This window comes from Ascaphus truei, unplaced genomic scaffold, assembly GCF_040206685.1.
Source record: "Ascaphus truei isolate aAscTru1 unplaced genomic scaffold, aAscTru1.hap1 HAP1_SCAFFOLD_873, whole genome shotgun sequence".
Lineage (NCBI taxonomy): Eukaryota > Metazoa > Chordata > Amphibia > Anura > Ascaphidae > Ascaphus > Ascaphus truei.
The window spans coordinates 15,884-38,430 of NW_027457212.1; the positions used below are offsets into that span (position 1 = coordinate 15,884).

A 22,547-nucleotide genomic window follows, 5' to 3' on the forward strand; every position below is an offset into this window, starting at 1 on the left:
ATGTCAGCGAGCAGGGATTGCTAGGGGATGAGTTTCCGGGCATGTCAGCGAGCAGGGATTGCTAGGGGATGAGTTTCCGGGCATGTCAGCGAGCAGGGATTGCTAGGGGATGAGTTTCCGGGCATGTCAGCGAGCAGGGATTGCTAGGGGATGAGTTTCCGGGCACGTCAGCGAGCAGGGATTGCTAGGGGATGAGTTTCCGGGCATGTCAGCGAGCAGGGATTGCTAGGGGATGAGTTTCCGGGCACGTCAGCGAGCAGGGATTGCTAGGGGATGAGTTTCCGGGCATGTCAGCGAGCAGGGATTGCTAGGGGATGAGTTTCCGGGCACGTCAGCGAGCAGGGATTGCTAGGGGATGAGTTTCCGGGCATGTCAGCGAGCAGGGATTGCTAGGGGATGAGTTTCCGGGCACGTCAGCGAGCAGGGATTGCTAGGGGATGAGTTTCCGGGCACGTCAGCGAGCAGGGATTGCTAGGGGATGAGTTTCCGGGCACGTCAGCGAGCAGGGATTGCTAGGGGATGAGTTTCCGGGCATGTCAGCGAGCAGGGATTGCTAGGGGATGAGTTTCCGGGCATGTCAGCGAGCAGGGATTGCTAGGGGATGAGTTTCCGGGCATGTCAGCGAGCAGGGATTGCTAGGGGATGAGTTTCCGGGCACGTCAGCGAGCAGGGATTGCTAGGGGATGAGTTTCCGGGCATGTCAGCGAGCAGGGATTGCTAGGGGATGAGTTTCCGGGCATGTCAGCGAGCAGGGATTGCTAGGGGATGAGTTTCCGGGCACGTCAGCGAGCAGGGATTGCTAGGGGATGAGTTTCCGGGCATGTCAGCGAGCAGGGATTGCTAGGGGATGAGTTTCCGGGCATGTCAGCGAGCAGGGATTGCTAGGGGATGAGTTTCCGGGCATGTCAGCGAGCAGGGATTGCTAGGGGATGAGTTTCCGGGCACGTCAGCGAGCAGGGATTGCTAGGGGATGAGTTTCCGGGCATGTCAGCGAGCAGGGATTGCTAGGGGATGAGTTTCCGGGCACGTCAGCGAGCAGGGATTGCTAGGGGATGAGTTTCCGGGCATGTCAGCGAGCAGGGATTGCTAGGGGATGAGTTTCAAGGGGGGGTTTGCGGAGGAATTGGTGACAGAATGTGCCTAGGAGGTTGGGGTCCGGAGTTGTCGGTTCCCTTAAAAATGCCCGATTCTCGGATACTTGGTGTCACATTGTCCAGGCAATATCATCCCTTGAAAACGCAAGCACGACTCACCACTAGGGTACCCTGCTTCAGCACAGCCCAGAAAGGTTAATGGGGCACAGGCATGAACAAGTGTCCCTGTAGCCGAGGGGATCCCTAGGTTAAGGGGGTACCCCAGCTTGTGCCCAGGTGACCCAGAACCTGTATTGGGTTTATGAGGTGCCGCAACCGCATACAAGAATCCACACTGAGTCTGAGATAAAGTGTATAGAGAATAAGGGAGATAGAAAATGAAGTACAACATTTTCCTATTCAATCCCCAATACCCAGAGAAATGTATAAAAGTATATTTTATTACTGTAATGTAATGTGTTGTTACATTCGGAACCCATAGGTGCCAGTAAGTCTGTTGGACATCGGAGTTCAAAGAAACCAGATTATGCCAAAGGTGAGAAAAGCATTTGGTTAGCAGGGAAGGGCCGAGTACCCAGGTCCGGAGAACAATGCAGTCATCGGAGATGCCACTTGCACTGCCAGACCTGGGGGAGCCTGTCCCAGCGGGTGGCATTGAGATAGCCAGGGAGTTAAGTGACAAGCTAGCGCATGTCTCCTAGCTATTTCATATTTCCCGCTGACCCCGGCTTTTCTTACCGGCTTGGCTCTGATTGGTTGCTGGGAATTTTCCCACGCGATGATTGGCTGCTGAGTTTCATGAATGAAACTCAGAATACTATAAAGAACCTGTGAGCCAATGAGATTCGAGTTCTCCGATTGAAAAGCCCGCCCGCGCTCTTTCGCGAATAGCAGGGCAACCGGCTTCGATTTCGAGCCAGGAAAGCCTGCCCGCCAGATTCTAAGTCGCAACTAAGTTTTCAAAATGGAACGTAGTGGACGCGGCTGGGATCTCGTGCTGACGTGAGTTCCAGAGAATCGGTGCTAGCTCGCGGTCAAGAAAGTCCAAGTTCTCAGAAGAGAAGGGAGCGGTGGCGTGTGGAACTTCATGCCAATTTGGGAACCAGTAGATTCCGGGCTAAATCCCGGTCAGGGTAAAACTCTTATTTAGAGTTCCCTGCACCTAGAAAAGTCTAGTTTTCGACCCCAGACCGCCAGTGTTTTGCTGTCTGTATTTTGTGTTCCATTGTGTGTAAGCGAACTTATGCGAGTAAACGTCAATTTATTTATTTACCGTGTTTTGCTCAGTGAATGATCCCGTTAAAAAGGTGTCAAGTGCCTGGTCTCCCGTGACAATAAGTCTGTTCACCAATACTACTTTCTACAAATACAACTGCTGTTTGCAAATGTCAGGCAGCACAAGAGGACACAACAGGTACCCCCTTACTCTACCGGAGGGAATCTAGTTACACATTGGCCCAGTTTCCGGAGTTTTGTCCTCACATATAGAGTCATATAACCGGTCTGTACAAAGGCCCACACAGATAACACCAAATAAGTCTACACAGATTCAGAGTACCCAACCTCAAACCAATCCGTTTTCAAGCCTATGTTACTCAAGGGAACCAAATACCATATATGCCCGATTATAGGGCGAACCTGAAAATAAGGCGACCCTTTCATTTTAGAAGCAGCTGGAAGGAAAACAGAAAACAATCCCTCTCTTTCTGTCTCTCTCTAGGTATGACCTACCTGCCACAAGCAACATGGCTGCCTTGGGTCCTTTTTACCCTCCTACCTCATACTGTACATCCGACTGCCGATTGGCTTGCAAAGTGGGCGAGGGCCTGATTAGAAGGCGAGTATGAACTTTTCATCTTAAATTTATTAAAAAAAAAAAATGTAAAGGCCACTTATTAGCAAAAAAACGGAAGTTCCGATAACGAGCTACAAGGAAGGGAAGCCCCAAGGAGAAGAGGCATCAAGAACACCAGACATGGGCAGGAGGCTATGAGGAGATCCTGTCTCAGCTTTTCACAGCACTACTGCTAATACGTATCTTTATGTAATATGTAACTATATATTGTGACAGTAGTTTGATTTTTACATCAATACAATATTTGTATATTCACGTATGTTCGCGTTTCTATGTCACGCCTCCCCAAACGAACCTAGGTGGTATTTCTCACACAGAGGTACAGACAATGGAAGAATCGGTGGAGTAGGCTTTCTTTCCATTTCATCGTTAACAAGAGATGGAGAAACAACATGGCGGCATATGAAAGCTCATCGGAAAGAGCAGCAGAATCGTCATTCAGGTGACAGAGAGATGCAGGCTTCAAATAATCCAAGTGTCTGCTCCAACATCTGGTCCCACAGACAGCGCAGTGGAAGACTTCTACCATGGAGTCAACCAACTTCAAAGAAATGGTCACCTGAAGATCGTTACGGGAGATTTCCATGCAACGATTGGAAAGAGGAAGCATCGGTTGGGAAGTAGGGTTACGGGAACACAAATGAACATGGGGACAGATTGGTAGAATATGCTGAATGTGGCAATTTCTACATCATGAATTTATTCTTCAAGAAGAATCCAAATACAAAATAAACCCAATGGAATCAAGAATGAAATGGACTACATCCTATCTAACAAGGAACACGTGGTTGAAGACTGCATAATCCTTCACTGATTGGTTCACTGCAGATTACATCTGAATGCGACGCGGGAAAGAAGAAAACTGATTTAAAAGATGACAAAAACAAAACATCAACAACATCAAGAATAACAGAAGAATTTCCACTAGAACAGGGGACACAAACACTTATGAAGAACTGATGAAGATTACATTTGAAAGCGCAGAAAAAACTGGGGGAATAAATGACAAAAAACAAGATAAGAAAATATCTAATGAGACAAAACAATTAATGAGGCGACGACAAGAAATGAAGCGCTCCCAAGACGCGAGAATAAGAATGGAACACGCAGAGCTGTGTGAGACAATCCGCGAGGCGTATAACTGAGGATGTAAGAGAATGGAACACGCAGAGCTGTGTGAGACAATCCGCGAGGCGTATAACTGAGGATGTAAGAGAATGGAACACGCAGAGCTGTGTGAGACAATCCGCGAGGCGTATAACTGAGGATGTAAGAGAATGGAACACGCAGAGCTGTGTGAGACAATCCGCGAGGCGTATAACTGAGGATGTAAGAGAATGGAACACGCAGAGCTGTGTGAGACAATCCGCGAGGCGTATAACTGAGGATGTAAGAGAATGGAACACGCAGAGCTGTGTGAGACAATCCGCGAGGCGTATAACTGAGGATGTAAGAGAATGGAACACGCAGAGCTGTGTGAGACAATCCGCGAGGCGTATAACTGAGGATGTAAGAGAATGGAACACGCAGAGCTGTGTGAGACAATCCGCGAGGCGTATAACTGAGGATGTAAGAGAATGGAACACGCAGAGCTGTGTGAGACAATCCGCGAGGCGTATAACTGAGGATGTAAGAGAATGGAACACGCAGAGCTGTGTGAGACAATCCGCGAGGCGTATAACTGAGGATGTAAGAGAATGGAACACGCAGAGCTGTGTGAGACAATCCGCGAGGCGTATAACTGAGGATGTAAGAGAATGGAACACGCAGAGCTGTGTGAGACAATCCGCGAGGCGTATAACTGAGGATGTAAGAGAATGGAACACGCAGAGCTGTGTGAGACAATCCGCGAGGTGAATAACTGAGGATGTAAGAGAATGGAACACGCAGAGCTGTGTGAGACAATCCGCGAGGCGTATAACTGAGGATGTAAGAGAATGGAACACGCAGAGCTGTGTGAGACAATCCGCGAGGCGTATAACTGAGGATGTAAGAGAATGGAACACGCAGAGCTGTGTGAGACAATCCGCGAGGCGTATAACTGAGGATGTAAGAGAATGGAACACGCAGAGCTGTGTGAGACAATCCGCGAGGCGTATAACTGAGGATGTAAGAGAATGGAACACGCAGAGCTGTGTGAGACAATCCGCGAGGCGTATAACTGAGGATGTAAGAGAATGGAACACACAGAGCTGTGTGAGACAATCCGCGAGGCGTATAACTGAGGATGTAAGAGAATGGAACACACAGAGCTGTGTGAGACAATCCGCGAGGCGTATAACTGAGGATGTAAGAGAATGGAACACGCAGAGCTGTGTGAGACAATCCGCGAGGCGTATAACTGAGGATGTAAGAGAATGGAACACGCAGAGCTGTGTGAGACAATCCGCGAGGCGTATAACTGAGGATGTAAGAGAATGGAACACGCAGAGCTGTGTGAGACAATCCGCGAGGCGTATAACTGAGGATGTAAGAGAATGGAACACGCAGAGCTGTGTGAGACAATCCGCGAGGCGTATAACTGAGGATGTAAGAGAATGGAACACGCAGAGCTGTGTGAGACAATCCGCGAGGCGTATAACGGAGGATGTAAGAGAATGGAACACGCAGAGCTGTGTGAGACAATCCGCGAGGCGTATAACTGAGGATGTAAGAGAATGGAACACGCAGAGCTGTGTGAGACAATCCGCGAGGCGTATAACTGAGGATGTAAGAGAATGGAACACGCAGAGCTGTGTGAGACAATCCGCGAGGCGTATAACTGAGGATGTAAGAGAGTGGAACACGCAGAGCTGTGTGAGACAATCCGCGAGGCGTATTACTGAGGATGTCAGAGAATGGAACACGCAGAGCTGTGTGAGACAATCCGCGAGGCGTATAACTGAGGATGTAAGAGAATGGAACACGCAGAGCTGTGTGAGACAATCCGCGTGAGACAATCCGCGAGGCGTATAACTGAGGATGTAAGAGAATGGAACACGCAGAGCTGTGCGAGACAATCCGCGAGGCGTATAACTGAGGATGTCAGAGAATGGAACACGCAGAGCTGTGTGAGACAATCCGCGAGGCGTATAACTGAGGATGTAAGAGAATGGAACACGCAGAGCTGTGTGAGACAATCCGCGAGGCGTATAACTGAGGATGTAAGAGAATGGAACACGCAGAGCTGTGTGAGACAATCCGCGAGGCGTATAACTGAGGATGTAAGAGAATGGAACACGCAGAGCTGTGTGAGACAATCCGCGAGGCGTATAACTGAGGATGTAAGAGAATGGAACACGCAGAGCTGTGTGAGACAATCCGCGAGGCGTATAACTGAGGATGTAAGAGAATGGAACACGCAGAGCTGTGTGAGACAATCCGCGAGGCGTATAACTGAGGATGTAAGAGAATGGAACACGCAGAGCTGTGTGAGACAATCCGCGAGGCGTATAACTGAGCATGTAAGAGAATGGAACACGCAGGGCTGTGTGAGACAATCCGCGAGGCGTATAACTGAGGATGTAAGAGAATGGAACACGCAGGGCTGTGTGAGACAATCCGCGAGGCGTATAACTGAGGATGTAAGAGAATGGAACACGCAGAGCTGTGTGAGACAATCCGCGAGGCGTATTACTGAGGATGTCAGAGAATGGAACACGCAGAGCTGTGTGAGACAATCCGCGAGGCGTATAACTGAGGATGTAAGAGAATGGGACACGCAGAGCTGTGTGAGACAATCCGCGAGGCGTATAACTGAGGATGTAAGAGAATGGAACACGCAGAGCTGTGTGAGACAATCCGCGAGGCGTATAACTGAGGATGTAAGAGAATGGAACACGCAGAGCTGTGTGAGACAATCCGCGAGGCGTATAACTGAGGGTGTAAGAGAATGGAACACGCAGAGCTGTGTGAGACAATCCGCGAGGCGTATAACTGAGGATGTAAGAGAATGGAACACGCAGAGCTGTGTGAGACAATCCGCGAGGCGTATAACTGAGGGTGTAAGAGAATGGAACACGCAGAGCTGTGTGAGACAATCCGCGAGGCGTATAACTGAGGATGTAAGAGAATGGAACACGCAGAGCTGTGTGAGACAATCCGCGAGGCGTATAACTGAGGATGTAAGAGAATGGAACACGCAGAGCTGTGTGAGACAATCCGCGAGGCGTATAACTGAGGATGTAAGAGAATGGAACACGCAGAGCTGTGTGAGACAATCCGCGAGGCGTATAACTGAGGATGTAAGAGAATGGAACACGCAGAGCTGTGTGAGACAATCCGCGAGGCGTATAACTGAGGATGTAAGAGAATGGAACACGCAGAGCTGTGTGAGACAATCCGCGAGGCGTATAACTGAGGGTGTAAGAGAATGGAACACGCAGAGCTGTGTGAGACAATCCGCGAGGCGTATAACTGAGGATGTAAGAGAATGGAACACGCAGAGCTGTGTGAGACAATCCGCGAGGCGTATAACTGAGGATGTAAGAGAATGGAACAAACAGAGCTGTGTGAGACAATCCGCGAGGCGTATAACTGAGGATGTAAGAGAATGGAACACGCAGAGCTGTGTGAGACAATCCGCGAGGCGTATAACTGAGGATGTAAGAGAATGGAACACGCAAAGCTGTGTGAGACAATCCGCGAGGCGTATAACTGAGGATGTAAGAGAATGGAACACGCAGAGCTGTGTGAGACAATCCGCGAGGCGTATAACTGAGGATGTAAGAGAATGGAACACGCAGAGCTGTGTGAGACAATCCGCGAGGCGTATAACTGAGGGTGTAAGAGAATGGAACACGCAGAGCTGTGTGAGACAATCCGCGAGGCGTATAACTGAGGATGTAAGAGAATGGAACACGCAGAGCTGTGTGAGACAATCCGCGAGGCGTATAACTGAGGATGTCAGAGAATGGAACACGCAGAGCTGTGTGAGACAATCCGCGAGGCGTATAACTGAGGATGTAAGAGAATGGAACACGCAGAGCTGTGTGAGACAATCCGCGAGGCGTATAACTGAGGATGTAAGAGAATGGAACACGCAGAGCTGTGTGAGACAATCCGCGAGGCGTATAACTGAGGATGTAAGAGAATGGAACACGCAGAGCTGTGTGAGACAATCCGCGAGGCGTATAACTGAGGATGTAAGAGAATGGAACACGCAGAGCTGTGTGAGACAATCCGCGAGGCGTATAACTGAGGATGTAAGAGAATGGAACACGCAGAGCTGTGTGAGACAATCCGCGAGGCGTATAACTGAGGATGTAAGAGAATGGAACACGCAGAGCTGTGTGAGACAATCCGCGAGGTGAATAACTGAGGATGTAAGAGAATGGAACACGCAGAGCTGTGTGAGACAATCCGCGAGGCGTATAACTGAGGATGTAAGAGAATGGAACACGCAGAGCTGTGTGAGACAATCCGCGAGGCGTATAACTGAGGATGTAAGAGAATGGAACACGCAGAGCTGTGTGAGACAATCCGCGAGGCGTATAACTGAGGATGTAAGAGAATGGAACACGCAGAGCTGTGTGAGACAATCCGCGAGGCGTATAACTGAGGATGTAAGAGAATGGAACACGCAGAGCTGTGTGAGACAATCCGCGAGGCGTATAACTGAGGATGTAAGAGAATGGAACACACAGAGCTGTGTGAGACAATCCGCGAGGCGTATAACTGAGGATGTAAGAGAATGGAACACACAGAGCTGTGTGAGACAATCCGCGAGGCGTATAACTGAGGATGTAAGAGAATGGAACACGCAGAGCTGTGTGAGACAATCCGCGAGGCGTATAACTGAGGATGTAAGAGAATGGAACACGCAGAGCTGTGTGAGACAATCCGCGAGGCGTATAACTGAGGATGTAAGAGAATGGAACACGCAGAGCTGTGTGAGACAATCCGCGAGGCGTATAACTGAGGATGTAAGAGAATGGAACACGCAGAGCTGTGTGAGACAATCCGCGAGGCGTATAACTGAGGATGTAAGAGAATGGAACACGCAGAGCTGTGTGAGACAATCCGCGAGGCGTATAACGGAGGATGTAAGAGAATGGAACACGCAGAGCTGTGTGAGACAATCCGCGAGGCGTATAACTGAGGATGTAAGAGAATGGAACACGCAGAGCTGTGTGAGACAATCCGCGAGGCGTATAACTGAGGATGTAAGAGAATGGAACACGCAGAGCTGTGTGAGACAATCCGCGAGGCGTATAACTGAGGATGTAAGAGAGTGGAACACGCAGAGCTGTGTGAGACAATCCGCGAGGCGTATTACTGAGGATGTCAGAGAATGGAACACGCAGAGCTGTGTGAGACAATCCGCGAGGCGTATAACTGAGGATGTAAGAGAATGGAACACGCAGAGCTGTGTGAGACAATCCGCGTGAGACAATCCGCGAGGCGTATAACTGAGGATGTAAGAGAATGGAACACGCAGAGCTGTGCGAGACAATCCGCGAGGCGTATAACTGAGGATGTCAGAGAATGGAACACGCAGAGCTGTGTGAGACAATCCGCGAGGCGTATAACTGAGGATGTAAGAGAATGGAACACGCAGAGCTGTGTGAGACAATCCGCGAGGCGTATAACTGAGGATGTAAGAGAATGGAACACGCAGAGCTGTGTGAGACAATCCGCGAGGCGTATAACTGAGGATGTAAGAGAATGGAACACGCAGAGCTGTGTGAGACAATCCGCGAGGCGTATAACTGAGGATGTAAGAGAATGGAACACGCAGAGCTGTGTGAGACAATCCGCGAGGCGTATAACTGAGGATGTAAGAGAATGGAACACGCAGAGCTGTGTGAGACAATCCGCGAGGCGTATAACTGAGGATGTAAGAGAATGGAACACGCAGAGCTGTGTGAGACAATCCGCGAGGCGTATAACTGAGCATGTAAGAGAATGGAACACGCAGGGCTGTGTGAGACAATCCGCGAGGCGTATAACTGAGGATGTAAGAGAATGGAACACGCAGGGCTGTGTGAGACAATCCGCGAGGCGTATAACTGAGGATGTAAGAGAATGGAACACGCAGAGCTGTGTGAGACAATCCGCGAGGCGTATTACTGAGGATGTCAGAGAATGGAACACGCAGAGCTGTGTGAGACAATCCGCGAGGCGTATAACTGAGGATGTAAGAGAATGGGACACGCAGAGCTGTGTGAGACAATCCGCGAGGCGTATAACTGAGGATGTAAGAGAATGGAACACGCAGAGCTGTGTGAGACAATCCGCGAGGCGTATAACTGAGGATGTAAGAGAATGGAACACGCAGAGCTGTGTGAGACAATCCGCGAGGCGTATAACTGAGGGTGTAAGAGAATGGAACACGCAGAGCTGTGTGAGACAATCCGCGAGGCGTATAACTGAGGATGTAAGAGAATGGAACACGCAGAGCTGTGTGAGACAATCCGCGAGGCGTATAACTGAGGGTGTAAGAGAATGGAACACGCAGAGCTGTGTGAGACAATCCGCGAGGCGTATAACTGAGGATGTAAGAGAATGGAACACGCAGAGCTGTGTGAGACAATCCGCGAGGCGTATAACTGAGGATGTAAGAGAATGGAACACGCAGAGCTGTGTGAGACAATCCGCGAGGCGTATAACTGAGGATGTAAGAGAATGGAACACGCAGAGCTGTGTGAGACAATCCATGAGGCGTATAACTGAGGATGTAAGAGAATGGAACACGCAGAGCTGTGTGAGACAATCCGCGAGGCGTATAACTGAGGGTGTAAGAGAATGGAACACGCAGAGCTGTGTGAGACAATCCGCGAGGCGTATAACTGAGGATGTAAGAGAATGGAACACGCAGAGCTGTGTGAGACAATCCGCGAGGCGTATAACTGAGGATGTAAGAGAATGGAACACGCAGAGCTGTGTGAGACAATCCGCGAGGCGTATAACTGAGGATGTAAGAGAATGGAACACGCAGAGCTGTGTGAGACAATCCATGAGGCGTATAACTGAGGATGTAAGAGAATGGAACACGCAGAGCTGTGTGAGACAATCCGCGAGGCGTATAACTGAGGATGTCAGAGAATGGAACACGCAGAGCTGTGTGAGACAATCCGCGAGGCGTATAACTGAGGATGTCAGAGAATGGAACACGCAGAGCTGTGTGAGACAATCCGCGAGGCGTATAACTGAGCATGTAAGAGAATGGAACACGCAGAGCTGTGTGAGACAATCCGCGAGGCGTATAACTGAGGATGTCAGAGAATGGAACTGTGATATGGGGAAGAAGAGTATCGAAGAACAAAAGCTTAAAAAAGACAAAGCAGCGACTTATGGTGTACATGAAATTGTACGAGAACACAGATAACACCGGGCATAATCCAGCAGAGGAAGAGCGAGAAGAAACCACCAATGATGGTACCATGCGTCCTTCCAGTAGATGTGGCAAAAGCCAAAAAAATCCATGAAGAATGGGACGGGACGACTCCCGGGGAAGAAGGAATTACAACTGAAATCCTGACCGAAGCTGGGGAAGAAGTAGAGAGAATCCTTGCAAACTCTTTACATGCGGCGTCAACAGGAAAATTCCAGACCAATGGAGTAACGCCATCGTTATCCTCATCCATAACGCAGGAGACAACGCAGAGCTCAAGAACTACAATCTACTTCCAATCACATACAAGATATTTAAGAAGATACTAATTATCTGCAAAACAGACCCGGACTTTGCCCGGCCCAGAGAACAAGTGGGATTTCGCAGTGTACACAGCACAAGGAACCCCATCCAAGTCGTACAAGAAGTGATTTCCCGAAGCAATGAACGCGATCTACCACTCAGCTTAGGGTTCGAAGGTTACAAAAAAGCATTTGATGTGGTGAACACCCCAGCTGTTTTAAATGCATTAAGGTCAAGTGTTGAAGAAGCGAACATTAATATTACAAAGAAGAATGACGAGAAGGCCACATTAACCATTAGATTGCATCTTCATGTAATCAAGAGGAGGATGACGGCAGTGCGGCAGGGAGACACCATATCACCAAAGCTTTTCACAGCAACACAAAGAATTGTTGAAGACATTGGATTGGGCGGGGGTGGGGGGGGGGGGGGAATAATCAACGGTGAATATTTGAGTCACGTACGATTTGCGAATTAAAAATCGGTATTTCTGCCACAAGTTCAGAAAGCCTCCCGCAACACGTCGGAGAACTCGCCAGCGCAAGTGAGAAAGTAGCCTCCTTATGAATCTGTAAGGAATCTGGGAACGCGTCCCCTGCAACGTGTTCCCTCCTTACCTATTGCTCTACACGCCGCCGCGCTGCTTACAGAGCGCTGCGCGCACACGGAGGCTTTCTGCAAAAACCACAGAGCTTGGTCCCGCCCCCCGCTCGCGTCACTCACGGCGCAATCCCGCAACGACCGTGCACCGCTCCCCAGCTGCGTGGCAAGATTCCTGATACAGTTAACTCTGCTCTCCTGTCTCCTGCATCCCCTGTCCAATCACAGCTCCCGCAGGGGCCGCGCTTCCGCGTCGCCTCTCGCACTAATTGCTCCAACCTTGCTACTTAAGCTCTGCATGCTCAGTCACTCATTGCTGAGCATAACCTGTTGTAGCCTCGTGTTTGGCCTTGTGCCTTGTGCCTTGCTGTTTTCTTGCGTCCAGTTGATCTCACGTGTACCGACCCGGCTTGGCTATTGGACCCGCTCTGGATAACGACCCGGGCTTGCCACTTCTCCAACCCTGATCACGGCTATTTCACACTCTACTACCCCACCGGCTCCAACCCGACCACGCTGCTGGCTCCGCCCCACGACCTCGGCGAGTATCTGGACTCACCCACTCTCTCCAACCCAGACCCGGCTACGTTGACAAGCCACTTTCCAGGCGTGCCCCCGCTGCTGTGGGTGCGCAGTGTTACACTTTCCCACCTCAGTACCGGGGTCCCGCCTTGTTCGTGGTGAGGGCAAGCGTTACAGAATCTCAGCGAGACTAAAGTGATGCTCATCAAATGTGTCACGTCTGCAGAGATTGAAATAAATGAAATAGAACTAGAAGTTGTCGAAGACTAGGTCTACCCTGGCCGGCACGTAACAATGGATAGGAACCTACTTAATGAAATCAATAGGAGGATGAAGATGGGATGGAGGCGCAATTGGAAGAAACAATATTTCAAAAGAACCTTCCACGGTGCCTCAAGAGGAAAGTGTTCGACCTGTGTATCCTGCCGGCGCTCACGTATGGATGTGAAACTTGGACCCTAAATGCGAAGATAATTCAGAAGCTTCAGACAACACAAAGAAATATGGAGAGATGCGTGCTGGGTATTACCCGGAGACACAGGAAAAATAATGAATGGGTTCGAAATCAAACAAATGTCTGTGACATCTCAACAAGGGTGAAGAAATTAAAATGGCAGTGGGCCGGACATATTGCAAGAAGAAATAATAATAAATAATATGACCAATGACCATCATTGGACAAAGATGGTATAAAGGTTCTGCTCCGGGGTTTTGCTTTTGCTGGAACTTGCTTTTACTTGGCTGTTGCGACCATCTTGGTTCCTCGAAGCCTCCTACTTAAGGCTGCACTCCCGATCAGGGAGTTGTAGAGTAAGGATTCCCGTTTGTCTGCAGTTCCATCTGTGTTTCTGTGTTACTTTCCTCTTGCCTGTGGATTCCCTATTGCCGAACCCTGCCTGTGACCCCGACCTTGCCGCCTGCCTTGACCTCAGCCTGTGACCCCGACCTTGCACCTCTGCCATGATCATCGGCATGCATTCCAACTATGATAACTGTAAACAGGACTCTACCTCCTGGCTTTGGTCGGTGAATATATACCTGTACCTTTGCCCTGCAGGTCCGCTTCCTGATCTGACACGAGCACCGTTATAGATACTCGACTGGGAATTAAAAGACCAAGACGATGACCAAAAGCAAGATGGGAGGATGAAATCAGAAAATGTGGAGCAACGTGGAGGTGAGGCTGCAACCGCAGTACCTGGAACACCATTGGGGAGGCTTCATCCAGCAGTGGATCAACAAGGGCTAAAGATGATGACACACACGTCGCATTTACACCTACACAGCCATCTTAAGACACCTAAAAACTCCCAGGCTCATGCAGAATATGATCAAGCGAATTATCCAAAACGAAGAAAGAACCGGCACTCCAGCGGTCTTTTGAAAAGTGTTCTTTATTCCACACGAATCGACGTTTTGGTCCCCAGCACTGACCTCTGTCGAGATAATCTTTACAAAGGTCAGTGTTAGTGCCCGAAACGTCGATTCGTTTGCAATAAAGAACATTTTTTTTTTTCAAGATCCCAGGAGTGCCGGTTCTCTCTTTTATACAATGGCGAGAATCAGCAGGCCCAAGATAAGTAGCAGAGTAAAGACAAGGTGCAGGGAACCCAAAGAGACGCAAATACTTTCATATATATGAACAAAACAAAGGAAGGGAACCCACACACTCAAAAAGAGGAACCGAGAAGGTATGTCAATCAATAAAGTATTTTACTGGAGGTAAGCCTAAAAAGCACCATACATAGTGACTACTAACACAAATAGGGTGAAGAATAGGAAAAAATTGTATGCAAAGAATACTTAACTCAGCTCACAATAATGGCTGTGGAACAGGCATAAACAAAATGGCAAAGGCCGAATGGTAAACAGAACAGGTGGGTCACACTGGGGTAGGCAAGCCCAAAAAAAGGAAAAGCGAGGGGGATGGGATCAAAAATGGGAGAGGGGGTGAAAAGGGGTGGGTCAGTAACAAAAATATTAAATAAAGGGGGGCATCGTTTCGGGGTTATTCTCGTTTTCAGGCCCATTCCTAACGGTTTTGTTTTGGAGAAATTACTTCATATCGCGGGTGGACTTCCGATCACCCGGAGGCGTTGGCGTGTGGTCGTGAGCGTGCACCTATTCCCTTACGGAATCCCACAAGTTGCACCCCACAATGCCTTGCAAAGCGCCGACAGTTCTGCCTCTAAAATGGTTCAGAGAAGCAAACCCTCATGCATTGGAGGAGTGAGAGGTATGGTAGATTTATAGAAACAACCAACCACATTGTCTCTGTACTTACTGTAGTAAGTGCACCCAGCAAGCTGCATCATCATACTACAGCTACTCCTGGGCCTGGCCTCCTAACCAGGCCCTGCACCTCACTCACCTGCACAAACACGGTGAAAAAGATGACCGTGATGATGGCTGTGAGGAACATGTCCCTCATGGGGAAGTGGTCCTTTTCCAGCAGGTACCCCAGGGAGAAAGCGATGGCCCCACGCAGGCCGCCGTACGCTATGATGAACTGGTCTTTGGGGGTCAGCTTCACGATGCGGAACTTGTTAATGAACCAGGTCAGGCCCAGGACACCTGCGAGGGGAACCATGGGACAGTCTCAAACGATAGGTGTGATCAGGGGCAAAAAAGCCCTCAGGGGCAAGTAGTCATGCCAGGTAAATAGAAATTGCACACCTCCATATATCTCACCTCTGATCTCTCGTTACACCCCTCTGCACCTCCATATATCTCACCCCTGATCTCTCGTTACACCCCTCTGCACCTCCATATATCTCACTCTGATCTCTCCTTACACCCCTCTGCACCTCCATATATCTCACCTCTGATCTCTTTACACCCCTCTGCACCTCCATATATCTCACCTCTGATCTCTTTACACCCCTCTGCACCTCCATATATCTCCTCTGATCTCACGTTACGCCCCTCTTCACCTCCTTATATCTCACCCCTGATCTCGCGTTACACTCCTTGCACCTCCATATATCTCACCTCTGATTTCTCATTACACACCTACATGTCTCACGCTCCATCCAAGGATGTCTCATCTTTGCACCTTTCACCCGTCTTAAACCGGTTTCCTCTGTCCTAACATATGGACCTCTCTTCCACTCAATACTGTGTGTCTGTATTAACCCCTGCACTGCTGGGAGTTTCCCCCTGAAGGGGCTAGACCCTCAGGGATCCTTCCACTCACAATTAACACCTCCCCGGCTGTGTGTGAAATCCTGACTCCCTGAGGGATCCCACCCCTTCCCTGCCACAGCCCCCCTCCTCCTCCGTACCCAGTACACGGGAAATGAGGCAGAATATGAGGGTGCTGATGACGTAGGTCCAGTTCCAGGAGTGGGGTCCGGCCACGGTGGAGACGCCCAGGAAGATGAAGATGAGGGTCTCGCTGACGCTGCTCCACATCTTCAGGAAGTACTTGATGGTGGTGTGGGACTTTTGGGAGATGTTTGCCTCTACATAAGGGCGCATCACAACACCGCAGGCAATCAGTCTGCGGAGATAAAAGGGGGCCGGGGAGGGGGGGGGAGATAAGCATCCCCACAGGATCAGAAGGAGAGGAGAATGAAGAGGGAGCGGGGCGGGAGCGGGAGGAGCAGGGGGGGCAGGAGGGGAGGAGCAGGGGGGGCAGGAGGGGAGGAGCAGGGGGGGGGAGCAGGAGGGGGCGGGAGGGGAGGAGCAGGGGGGGGCGGGAGGGGAGGAGCAGGAGGGGGCGGGAGGGGAGGAGCAGGGGGGGCGGGGAGGAGCAGGGGGGGGGGTGGGAGGGGAGGAGCAGGGGGGGGGTTGAGCGGGAAGGGAGATGGGGGCGCACGAAGGGAGGAGGCGAGTAGGAGGGGACCAGTCTACAGAGCAACACATGAAGGTGGGGTGGGGGAGATATGGGACTGGATTAATAGGGTGTAAGTAGAAGAGCCCGGACTTACGCCATGATGCCAGAGAGGTGGAAGACCTCCGCAGAGAGATACGCCATGTAGCTGTAGAGGAAGACGAACAGCGGCTCAATGACGCGGATGTGGGAAGTGAATCGCGATGTGAAGGCCGCAATCAACCCGTATACCAGCCCTACAAACACCCCGCCCAGGGCCACCACAAAGAAACTCAGCAAGCCCAGGAAGATGTCTTTGAAAGTGACCTGCTCAAAGCTGGCAAACTCCTCAAACAGGTGGTACAGGACCTGGGGGTGAGGGAGGGAGACAGTGTGAGGGGGAGGAGAGAGAGAAGGAGAAAAGGGGGGGGGGCAGGAGGGAGGAGAAAAGGGGGGGGGCAGGGAGGGAGAAAAGGGGGGGGGGCAGGGAGGGAGAAAAGGGGGGGCAGGGAGGGAGAAAAGGGGGGGCAGGGAGGGAGAAAGGGGGGGCAGGGAGGGAGAAAAGGGGGGGGCAGGGAGGGAGAAAGGGGGGGGCAGGGAGGGAGAAAAGGGGGGTCAGGGAAAGAGAGAACAGGGGGGCAGGGAGAGAGAGAAGGGGAGGGGAGAGAGAGAGAGAAGGGGAGGGGGGAGAGAGAGAGAGAATGGGAGGGGGGAGAGAGAGAGAGAAGGGGAGGGGGGAGAGAGAGAAGGGGGGGAGAGAGAGAAGGGGAGGAGAGAGAGAAGGGGTGAGAGAGAGAAGGGGTGAGAGAGAGAAGGGGGAGAGAGAGAAGGGGGGGAGAGAGAGAGAAGAGGGGAGAGAGAGAGAGAGAAGGGGGGAGAGAGAGAGAGAAGGGGGAGAGAGAGAAGGGGGGGGAGAGAGAGAGAAGGGGGAGAGAGAGAGAAGGGGGGAGAGAGAGAAGGGGGAGAGAGAGAAAAGGGGGGCAGGGAGAGAGAGAAAAGGGGGGCAGGGAGAGAGAGAAGGGGAGAGAGAAGGGGGAGAGAGAGAGAGAGAAGGGAAGGGGGGAGAGAGAGAGAATGGGAGGGGGGAGAGAGAGAGAGAGAAGGGGAGGGGGGGAGAGAGAGAAGGGGGGAGAGAGAGAAGGGGAGAGAGAGAGAAGGGGTGAGAGAGAGAAGGGAAGAGAGAGAAGGGGGGGAGAGAGAAGGGGGGGAGAGAGAGAGAAGGGGGAGAGAGAGAGAGAGAAGGGGGAGAGAGAGAAGCGGGGGAGAGAGAGAGAAGGGGGAGAGAGAGAGAAGGGGGGAGAGAGAGAGAAGGGGGGGAGAGAGAGAAGGGGGGAGAGAGAGAGAAGGGGGGGAGAGAGAGAAGGGGGGGAGAGAGAGAAGGGGGGAGAGAGAGAAGGGGGGAGAGAGAGATGGGGAGAGAGAGAGAGAGAAGGGGGGGAGAGAGAGAAGGGGAGAGACAGAGAGAGAGAGAGAGAGAGAGAAGGGGGGAGAGAGAGAGAGAGAAGGGGGGAGAGAGAGAAGGGGGGGAGAGAGAGAGAGAAGGGGGGGGTTAGAGAGAGAGAAGGGGGGGGAGAGAGAGAAGGGGGGGAGAGAGAGAAGGGGGGGGAGAGAGAGAAGGGGGGGGAGAGAGAGAAGGGGGAGGGCAAAAGAATGTCAGTGAGTAATTTCGGACTGACCCCCCCCCCCTCACCACAGTGACCGCATCGTTGAGCAGCGACTCCCCAAACACCAGGATGTGCAGCAGCTCATTGATGTGGATCTCCTCGAACACGGCCAGCACGGCCACCGGGTCCACGGCGGAAATGATGCTGCCAAACAGCAGGTTGGCCAGGAGCCCCACCCCGGCCAGCTGCTCGCCCCCCAGCTGGCACACGGCGAAGAGCAGCGAGCCCATGAAGAAGGTGTTCCAGAGCGTGCCCACCACCGCGAAGATCAGGATGGTGCCCAGGTTCTCGGAGAAGGACCGCAGCGGCAGGAAGTAGCCGGCGTCCAGGATGATGGGCGGCAGCAGGAAGAGGAAGAAGACGTGGGTCTCCAGCGCCGGCGGAGTCTCCCCCACTCCCTTTATGAGACCCCCCACCAGCAGGCCCACCACGATGAGCAGGCAGCTCTCGGGAACCACGTTGGAGATGGTGGGGATCACGTGGAAGCCTGCAGGACAGCGTTTAATGGGTTAACGGGTCAGTCCCACATAGGAACCAGGTGACGCGTTTCATGGGTTAAATGGTCAGTCTCACGTAGGAACCAAGTGACGCGTTTAATGGGTTAAAGGGTCAGTCCCACGTAGGAACCAAGTGACGCGTTTCATGGGTTAAATGGTCAGTCCCACGTAGGAACCAGGTGACGCGTTTCATGGGTTAAATGGTCAGTCCCACGTAGGAACCAGGTGACGCGTTTCATGGGTTAAATATCAGTCTCACGTAGGAACCAGGTGACGCGTTAAATGTCAGTCCCACGTAGGAACCAGGTGACGCGTTTCATGGGTTAAATATCAGTCTCACGTAGGAACCAGGTGACGCGTTAAATGTCAGTTCCACGTAGGAACCAGGTGACGCGTTTAATGGGTTTAACACAACCACTTGTATATCACTCTGTAGGAGGAGAACTTTGTACATGTAAACATACCGTGCTTCACCTGGCGGGCGGGGAGATCCCCTTAGGGTTTTGATATGGTGTGTAATGGGTTAGAGGTCAGTCTAATGTAGGAGCAAAGGGATCTAGTGACCTGCAATGGGATGCACTGTGATAATCTGCAGGGAAGGGGTTACATTGCGATGCTCTGTAGGGTTCTGGCAGGGAAGGGGTTACATTGCGATGCTCTGTAGGGTTCTGGCAGGGAAGGGGTTACATTGCGATGCTCTGTACTGTTCTGGCAGGGAAGGGGTTACACTGCGACGCTCTGCAGGGCTCTCTGGCAAGAAAGGGGTTACACTTTGCGACGCTCTGCACGGTTCTCTGGCAGGGAAGGGGTTGCACTGAATGCTCTGCAGGGCTTTCTGGCAGGAAAGGGGTTACACTGCGACGCTCTGCACAGCTCTCTGGCAGGGAAGGGGTTACACTGAGATGCACTGCTGGCAGGAAAGGGGTTACACTGCGATGCTCTGCAGGGCTCTCTGGCAGGGAAGGGGTTACACTGAGATGCTCTACAAAGTTCTCTCTGGCAGGGAAGAGGTTACACTAGGAGCTCTGCGAGGCTCCCTCCCGCTGCCTGTAGGGGACAGGGCGCTGCAGTGCCGCATCACCTTGTGAAGGACATCGCAGATCATCACAGGGGCATCTGTACGTAACCTGGCACAGAAGGAGTTAAGTGGCGGTGTGATATATCTGTGTACAGCTGACAGATATATCACACACAGCACTTTACAGACACGGCTTCTTTACACCGCAGACACCTAATTAGGGGAATAAGATGTCTGGGGCTGTAATTAAACGTCCTGCTTTCAGTGGGGGGGCGAGAGGTGTGACGAGGGGCGAGCCGGTTTAATTGTCAGGGGCACCAACAGTGGGATTTAGCAGATAACATTATGTAGTAAGGTGTGTGATTAGGTGTGTAAACAGGGCGTCTCTTCCGCTCTTATCTTTAATTGTGAAGAAGGTTTGCACAGACCCATTCCCTGCCAGGAGGGGAGCAAAGTCTGCCTGTCCCTCCCCCAGGGGAGAGAGAGGGAGTGAGGCCAGTCCTGTCCCCTGGGGAGAGAGAGGGAGCGAGGCCAGTCCTGTCCCTCCCCCAGGGGAGAGAGAGGGAGCGAGGCCAGTCCTGTCCCCCTGGGGAGAGAGAGGGAGCGAGGCCAGTCCTGTCCCCATGGGAGAGTGCGGGAGCGAGGCCAGTCCTGTCCCCTGGGGAGAGAGAGGGAGCGAGGCCAGTCCTGTCCCTCCCCCAGGGGAGAGAGAGGGAGCGAGGCCAGTCCTGTCCCCTGGGGAGAGAGAGGGAGCGAGGCCAGTCCTGTCCCTCCCCCAGGGGAGAGAGAGGGAGCGAGGGCCAGTCCTGTCCCCTGGGGAGAGAGAGTGAGCGAGGCCAGTCCTGTCCCCTGGGGAGAGCGAGGGAGCGAGGCCAGTCCTGTCCCCTGGGGAGAGAGAGGGAGCGAGGCCAGTCCTGCCCCGTGGGGAGAGAGAGGGAGCGAGGCCAGACCTGCCCCCTGGGGAGAGAGAGGGGGCGAGGCCAGTCCTGCCCCCTGGGGAGAGAGAGGGAGCGAGGGCAGTCCTGTCCCCTGGGGAGAGAGAGGGAGCGAATGCAGTCCTGTCCCCTGGGGAGAGAGAGGGAGCCGAGGACAGTCCTGTCCCCTGGGGAGAGAGAGGGAGCGAGGCCAGTCCTGCCCCCTGGGGAGAGAGGCCTGTCCCTGCCCCCTGGGGAGAGAGAGGGAGCGAGGCCAGTCCTGTTCCCTGGGGAGAGAGAGGGAGCGAGGCCAGTCCTGTTCCCAGGGGAGAGAGAGGGAGCGAGGACAGTCCTGTCCCCTGGGGAGAGAGAGGGAGCGAGGCCAGTCCTGTCCCCTGGGGAGAGAGAGGGAGCGAGGCCAGTCCTGCCCCCTGGGGAGAGAGAGGGAGCGAGGCCAGTCCTGTCCCCAGGGGAGAGGGAGCGAGGCCTGTCCTGTCCCCTGGGGAGAGAGGGAGCTAGGCCAGTCCTGCCCCCTGGGGAGAAAGAAGGAGCGAGGCCAGTCCTGCCCCCTGGGGAGAGAGGGAGCGAGGCCAGTCCTGTCCCCTGGGGGGAGAGAGGGAGCGAGGCCAGTCCTGCCCCCTGGTAGAGAGAGGGAGCGAGGCCAGTCCTGCCCCCTGGGGAGAGAGAGGGAGCGAGGCCAGTCCTGTCCCCTGGGGAGAGAGAGGGAGCGAGGCCAGTCCTGCCCCCTGGGGAGAGAGAGGGAGCGAGGCCAGTCCTGTCCCCAGGGGAGAGGGAGCGAGGCCTGTCCTGTCCCCTGGGGAGAGAGGGAGCGAGGCCAGTCCTGCCCCCTGGGGAGAGAGAAGGAGCGAGGCCAGTCCTGCCCCCTGGGGAGAGAGGGAGCGAGGCCAGTCCTGCCCTTCTGAGGAGAGAGAGGGAGCGAGGCCAGTCCTGTCCCCTGGGGAGAGAAAGGGAGCGAGGCCAGTCCTGCCCGCTGGGGAGAGAGAGGGAGCGAGGCCAGTCCTGACCCCTGGGGAGAGAGAGGGAGCGAGGTCAGTCCTGCCCCCTGGGGAGAGAGAGGGAGCGAGGCCAGGGTTCAGGGAGGAGAGCAAACAGGGTGGAAGGACTGGGACCAGGATACCCACACAGGGCGTGTGACGGGGGGTGAAAGGAGAAACATCGAATTTGGGGAGCAGATAAGAACCCCTTGGCCCATGTAGTCTGCCCCTGTTCGTATCTGCTGTAAATCCTGACCCAATTTGATCCTTGGCTGTCTTTCGGATTTACAATGTAGCCTTATATCTATACCCAGCATGTCTGAATTCCCTCACTGTATTAACCTCTACCACCTCTGCTGGGAGCCTGTTCCATGAATCCACCACCCTTTCCATAAAGAAGTACTTCCTTACATTTCCCGAGCCTCTCACCCTCCAGTTTCAGAGCGTGACCTCCCATTCTAACACTTCTCTTTCTCCAAAATATGCTTCCTTCAATGTACTTTGTGGAAACCCTATATACAGTATTTGAACGTTCCTCAGCTCACTCCCACACACACACGCACACATATTAAAGTGGCCTTACTCATGAGTTTAACCACGTTGATTTCAGTTCCAGGGACTGAAGGGGCTGCCGGCAGCAGTAGCTGGGTACAGAAAAGGTGTTTAAAAAACGGTCCCACAGACCAATAGGAAGCAGTGAAGTCATCCCTCGCAGCTTCCTATTGGTCCGCGTGACGGGGGTCCTTCAAACAGAAGTGAGATACCGGCAGCAACTTCTGATATCCCCGGAGCTAAAATGAATGTGGTTCAGCATCTGATACCTTTCCATATACACCCCGCTGCTAATACCTCTCCCTATACACCCTAACACCCCGCTGCTAATACCTCTCCCTATACACCCTAACACCCCGCTGCTAATACCTCTCCCTATACACCCTAACACCCCGCTGCTAATAC

General features: G+C 52.5%; 1 protein-coding gene across 1 annotated transcript in view; it reads right to left on the reverse strand.

Annotated features, from left to right (window-relative positions):
• LOC142486447 (sodium/hydrogen exchanger 1-like) overlaps positions 1 to 22,547 on the reverse strand; it is a 42,007-nt gene that overhangs the window by 15,299 nt on the left and 4,161 nt on the right. Inside the window, 4 exon segments of the mRNA XM_075585041.1 lie at positions 15,060 to 15,262; positions 15,973 to 16,190; positions 16,621 to 16,871; positions 18,193 to 18,653. Coding sequence (XP_075441156.1) covers positions 15,060 to 15,262; positions 15,973 to 16,190; positions 16,621 to 16,871; positions 18,193 to 18,653 — 1,133 coding nt within the window.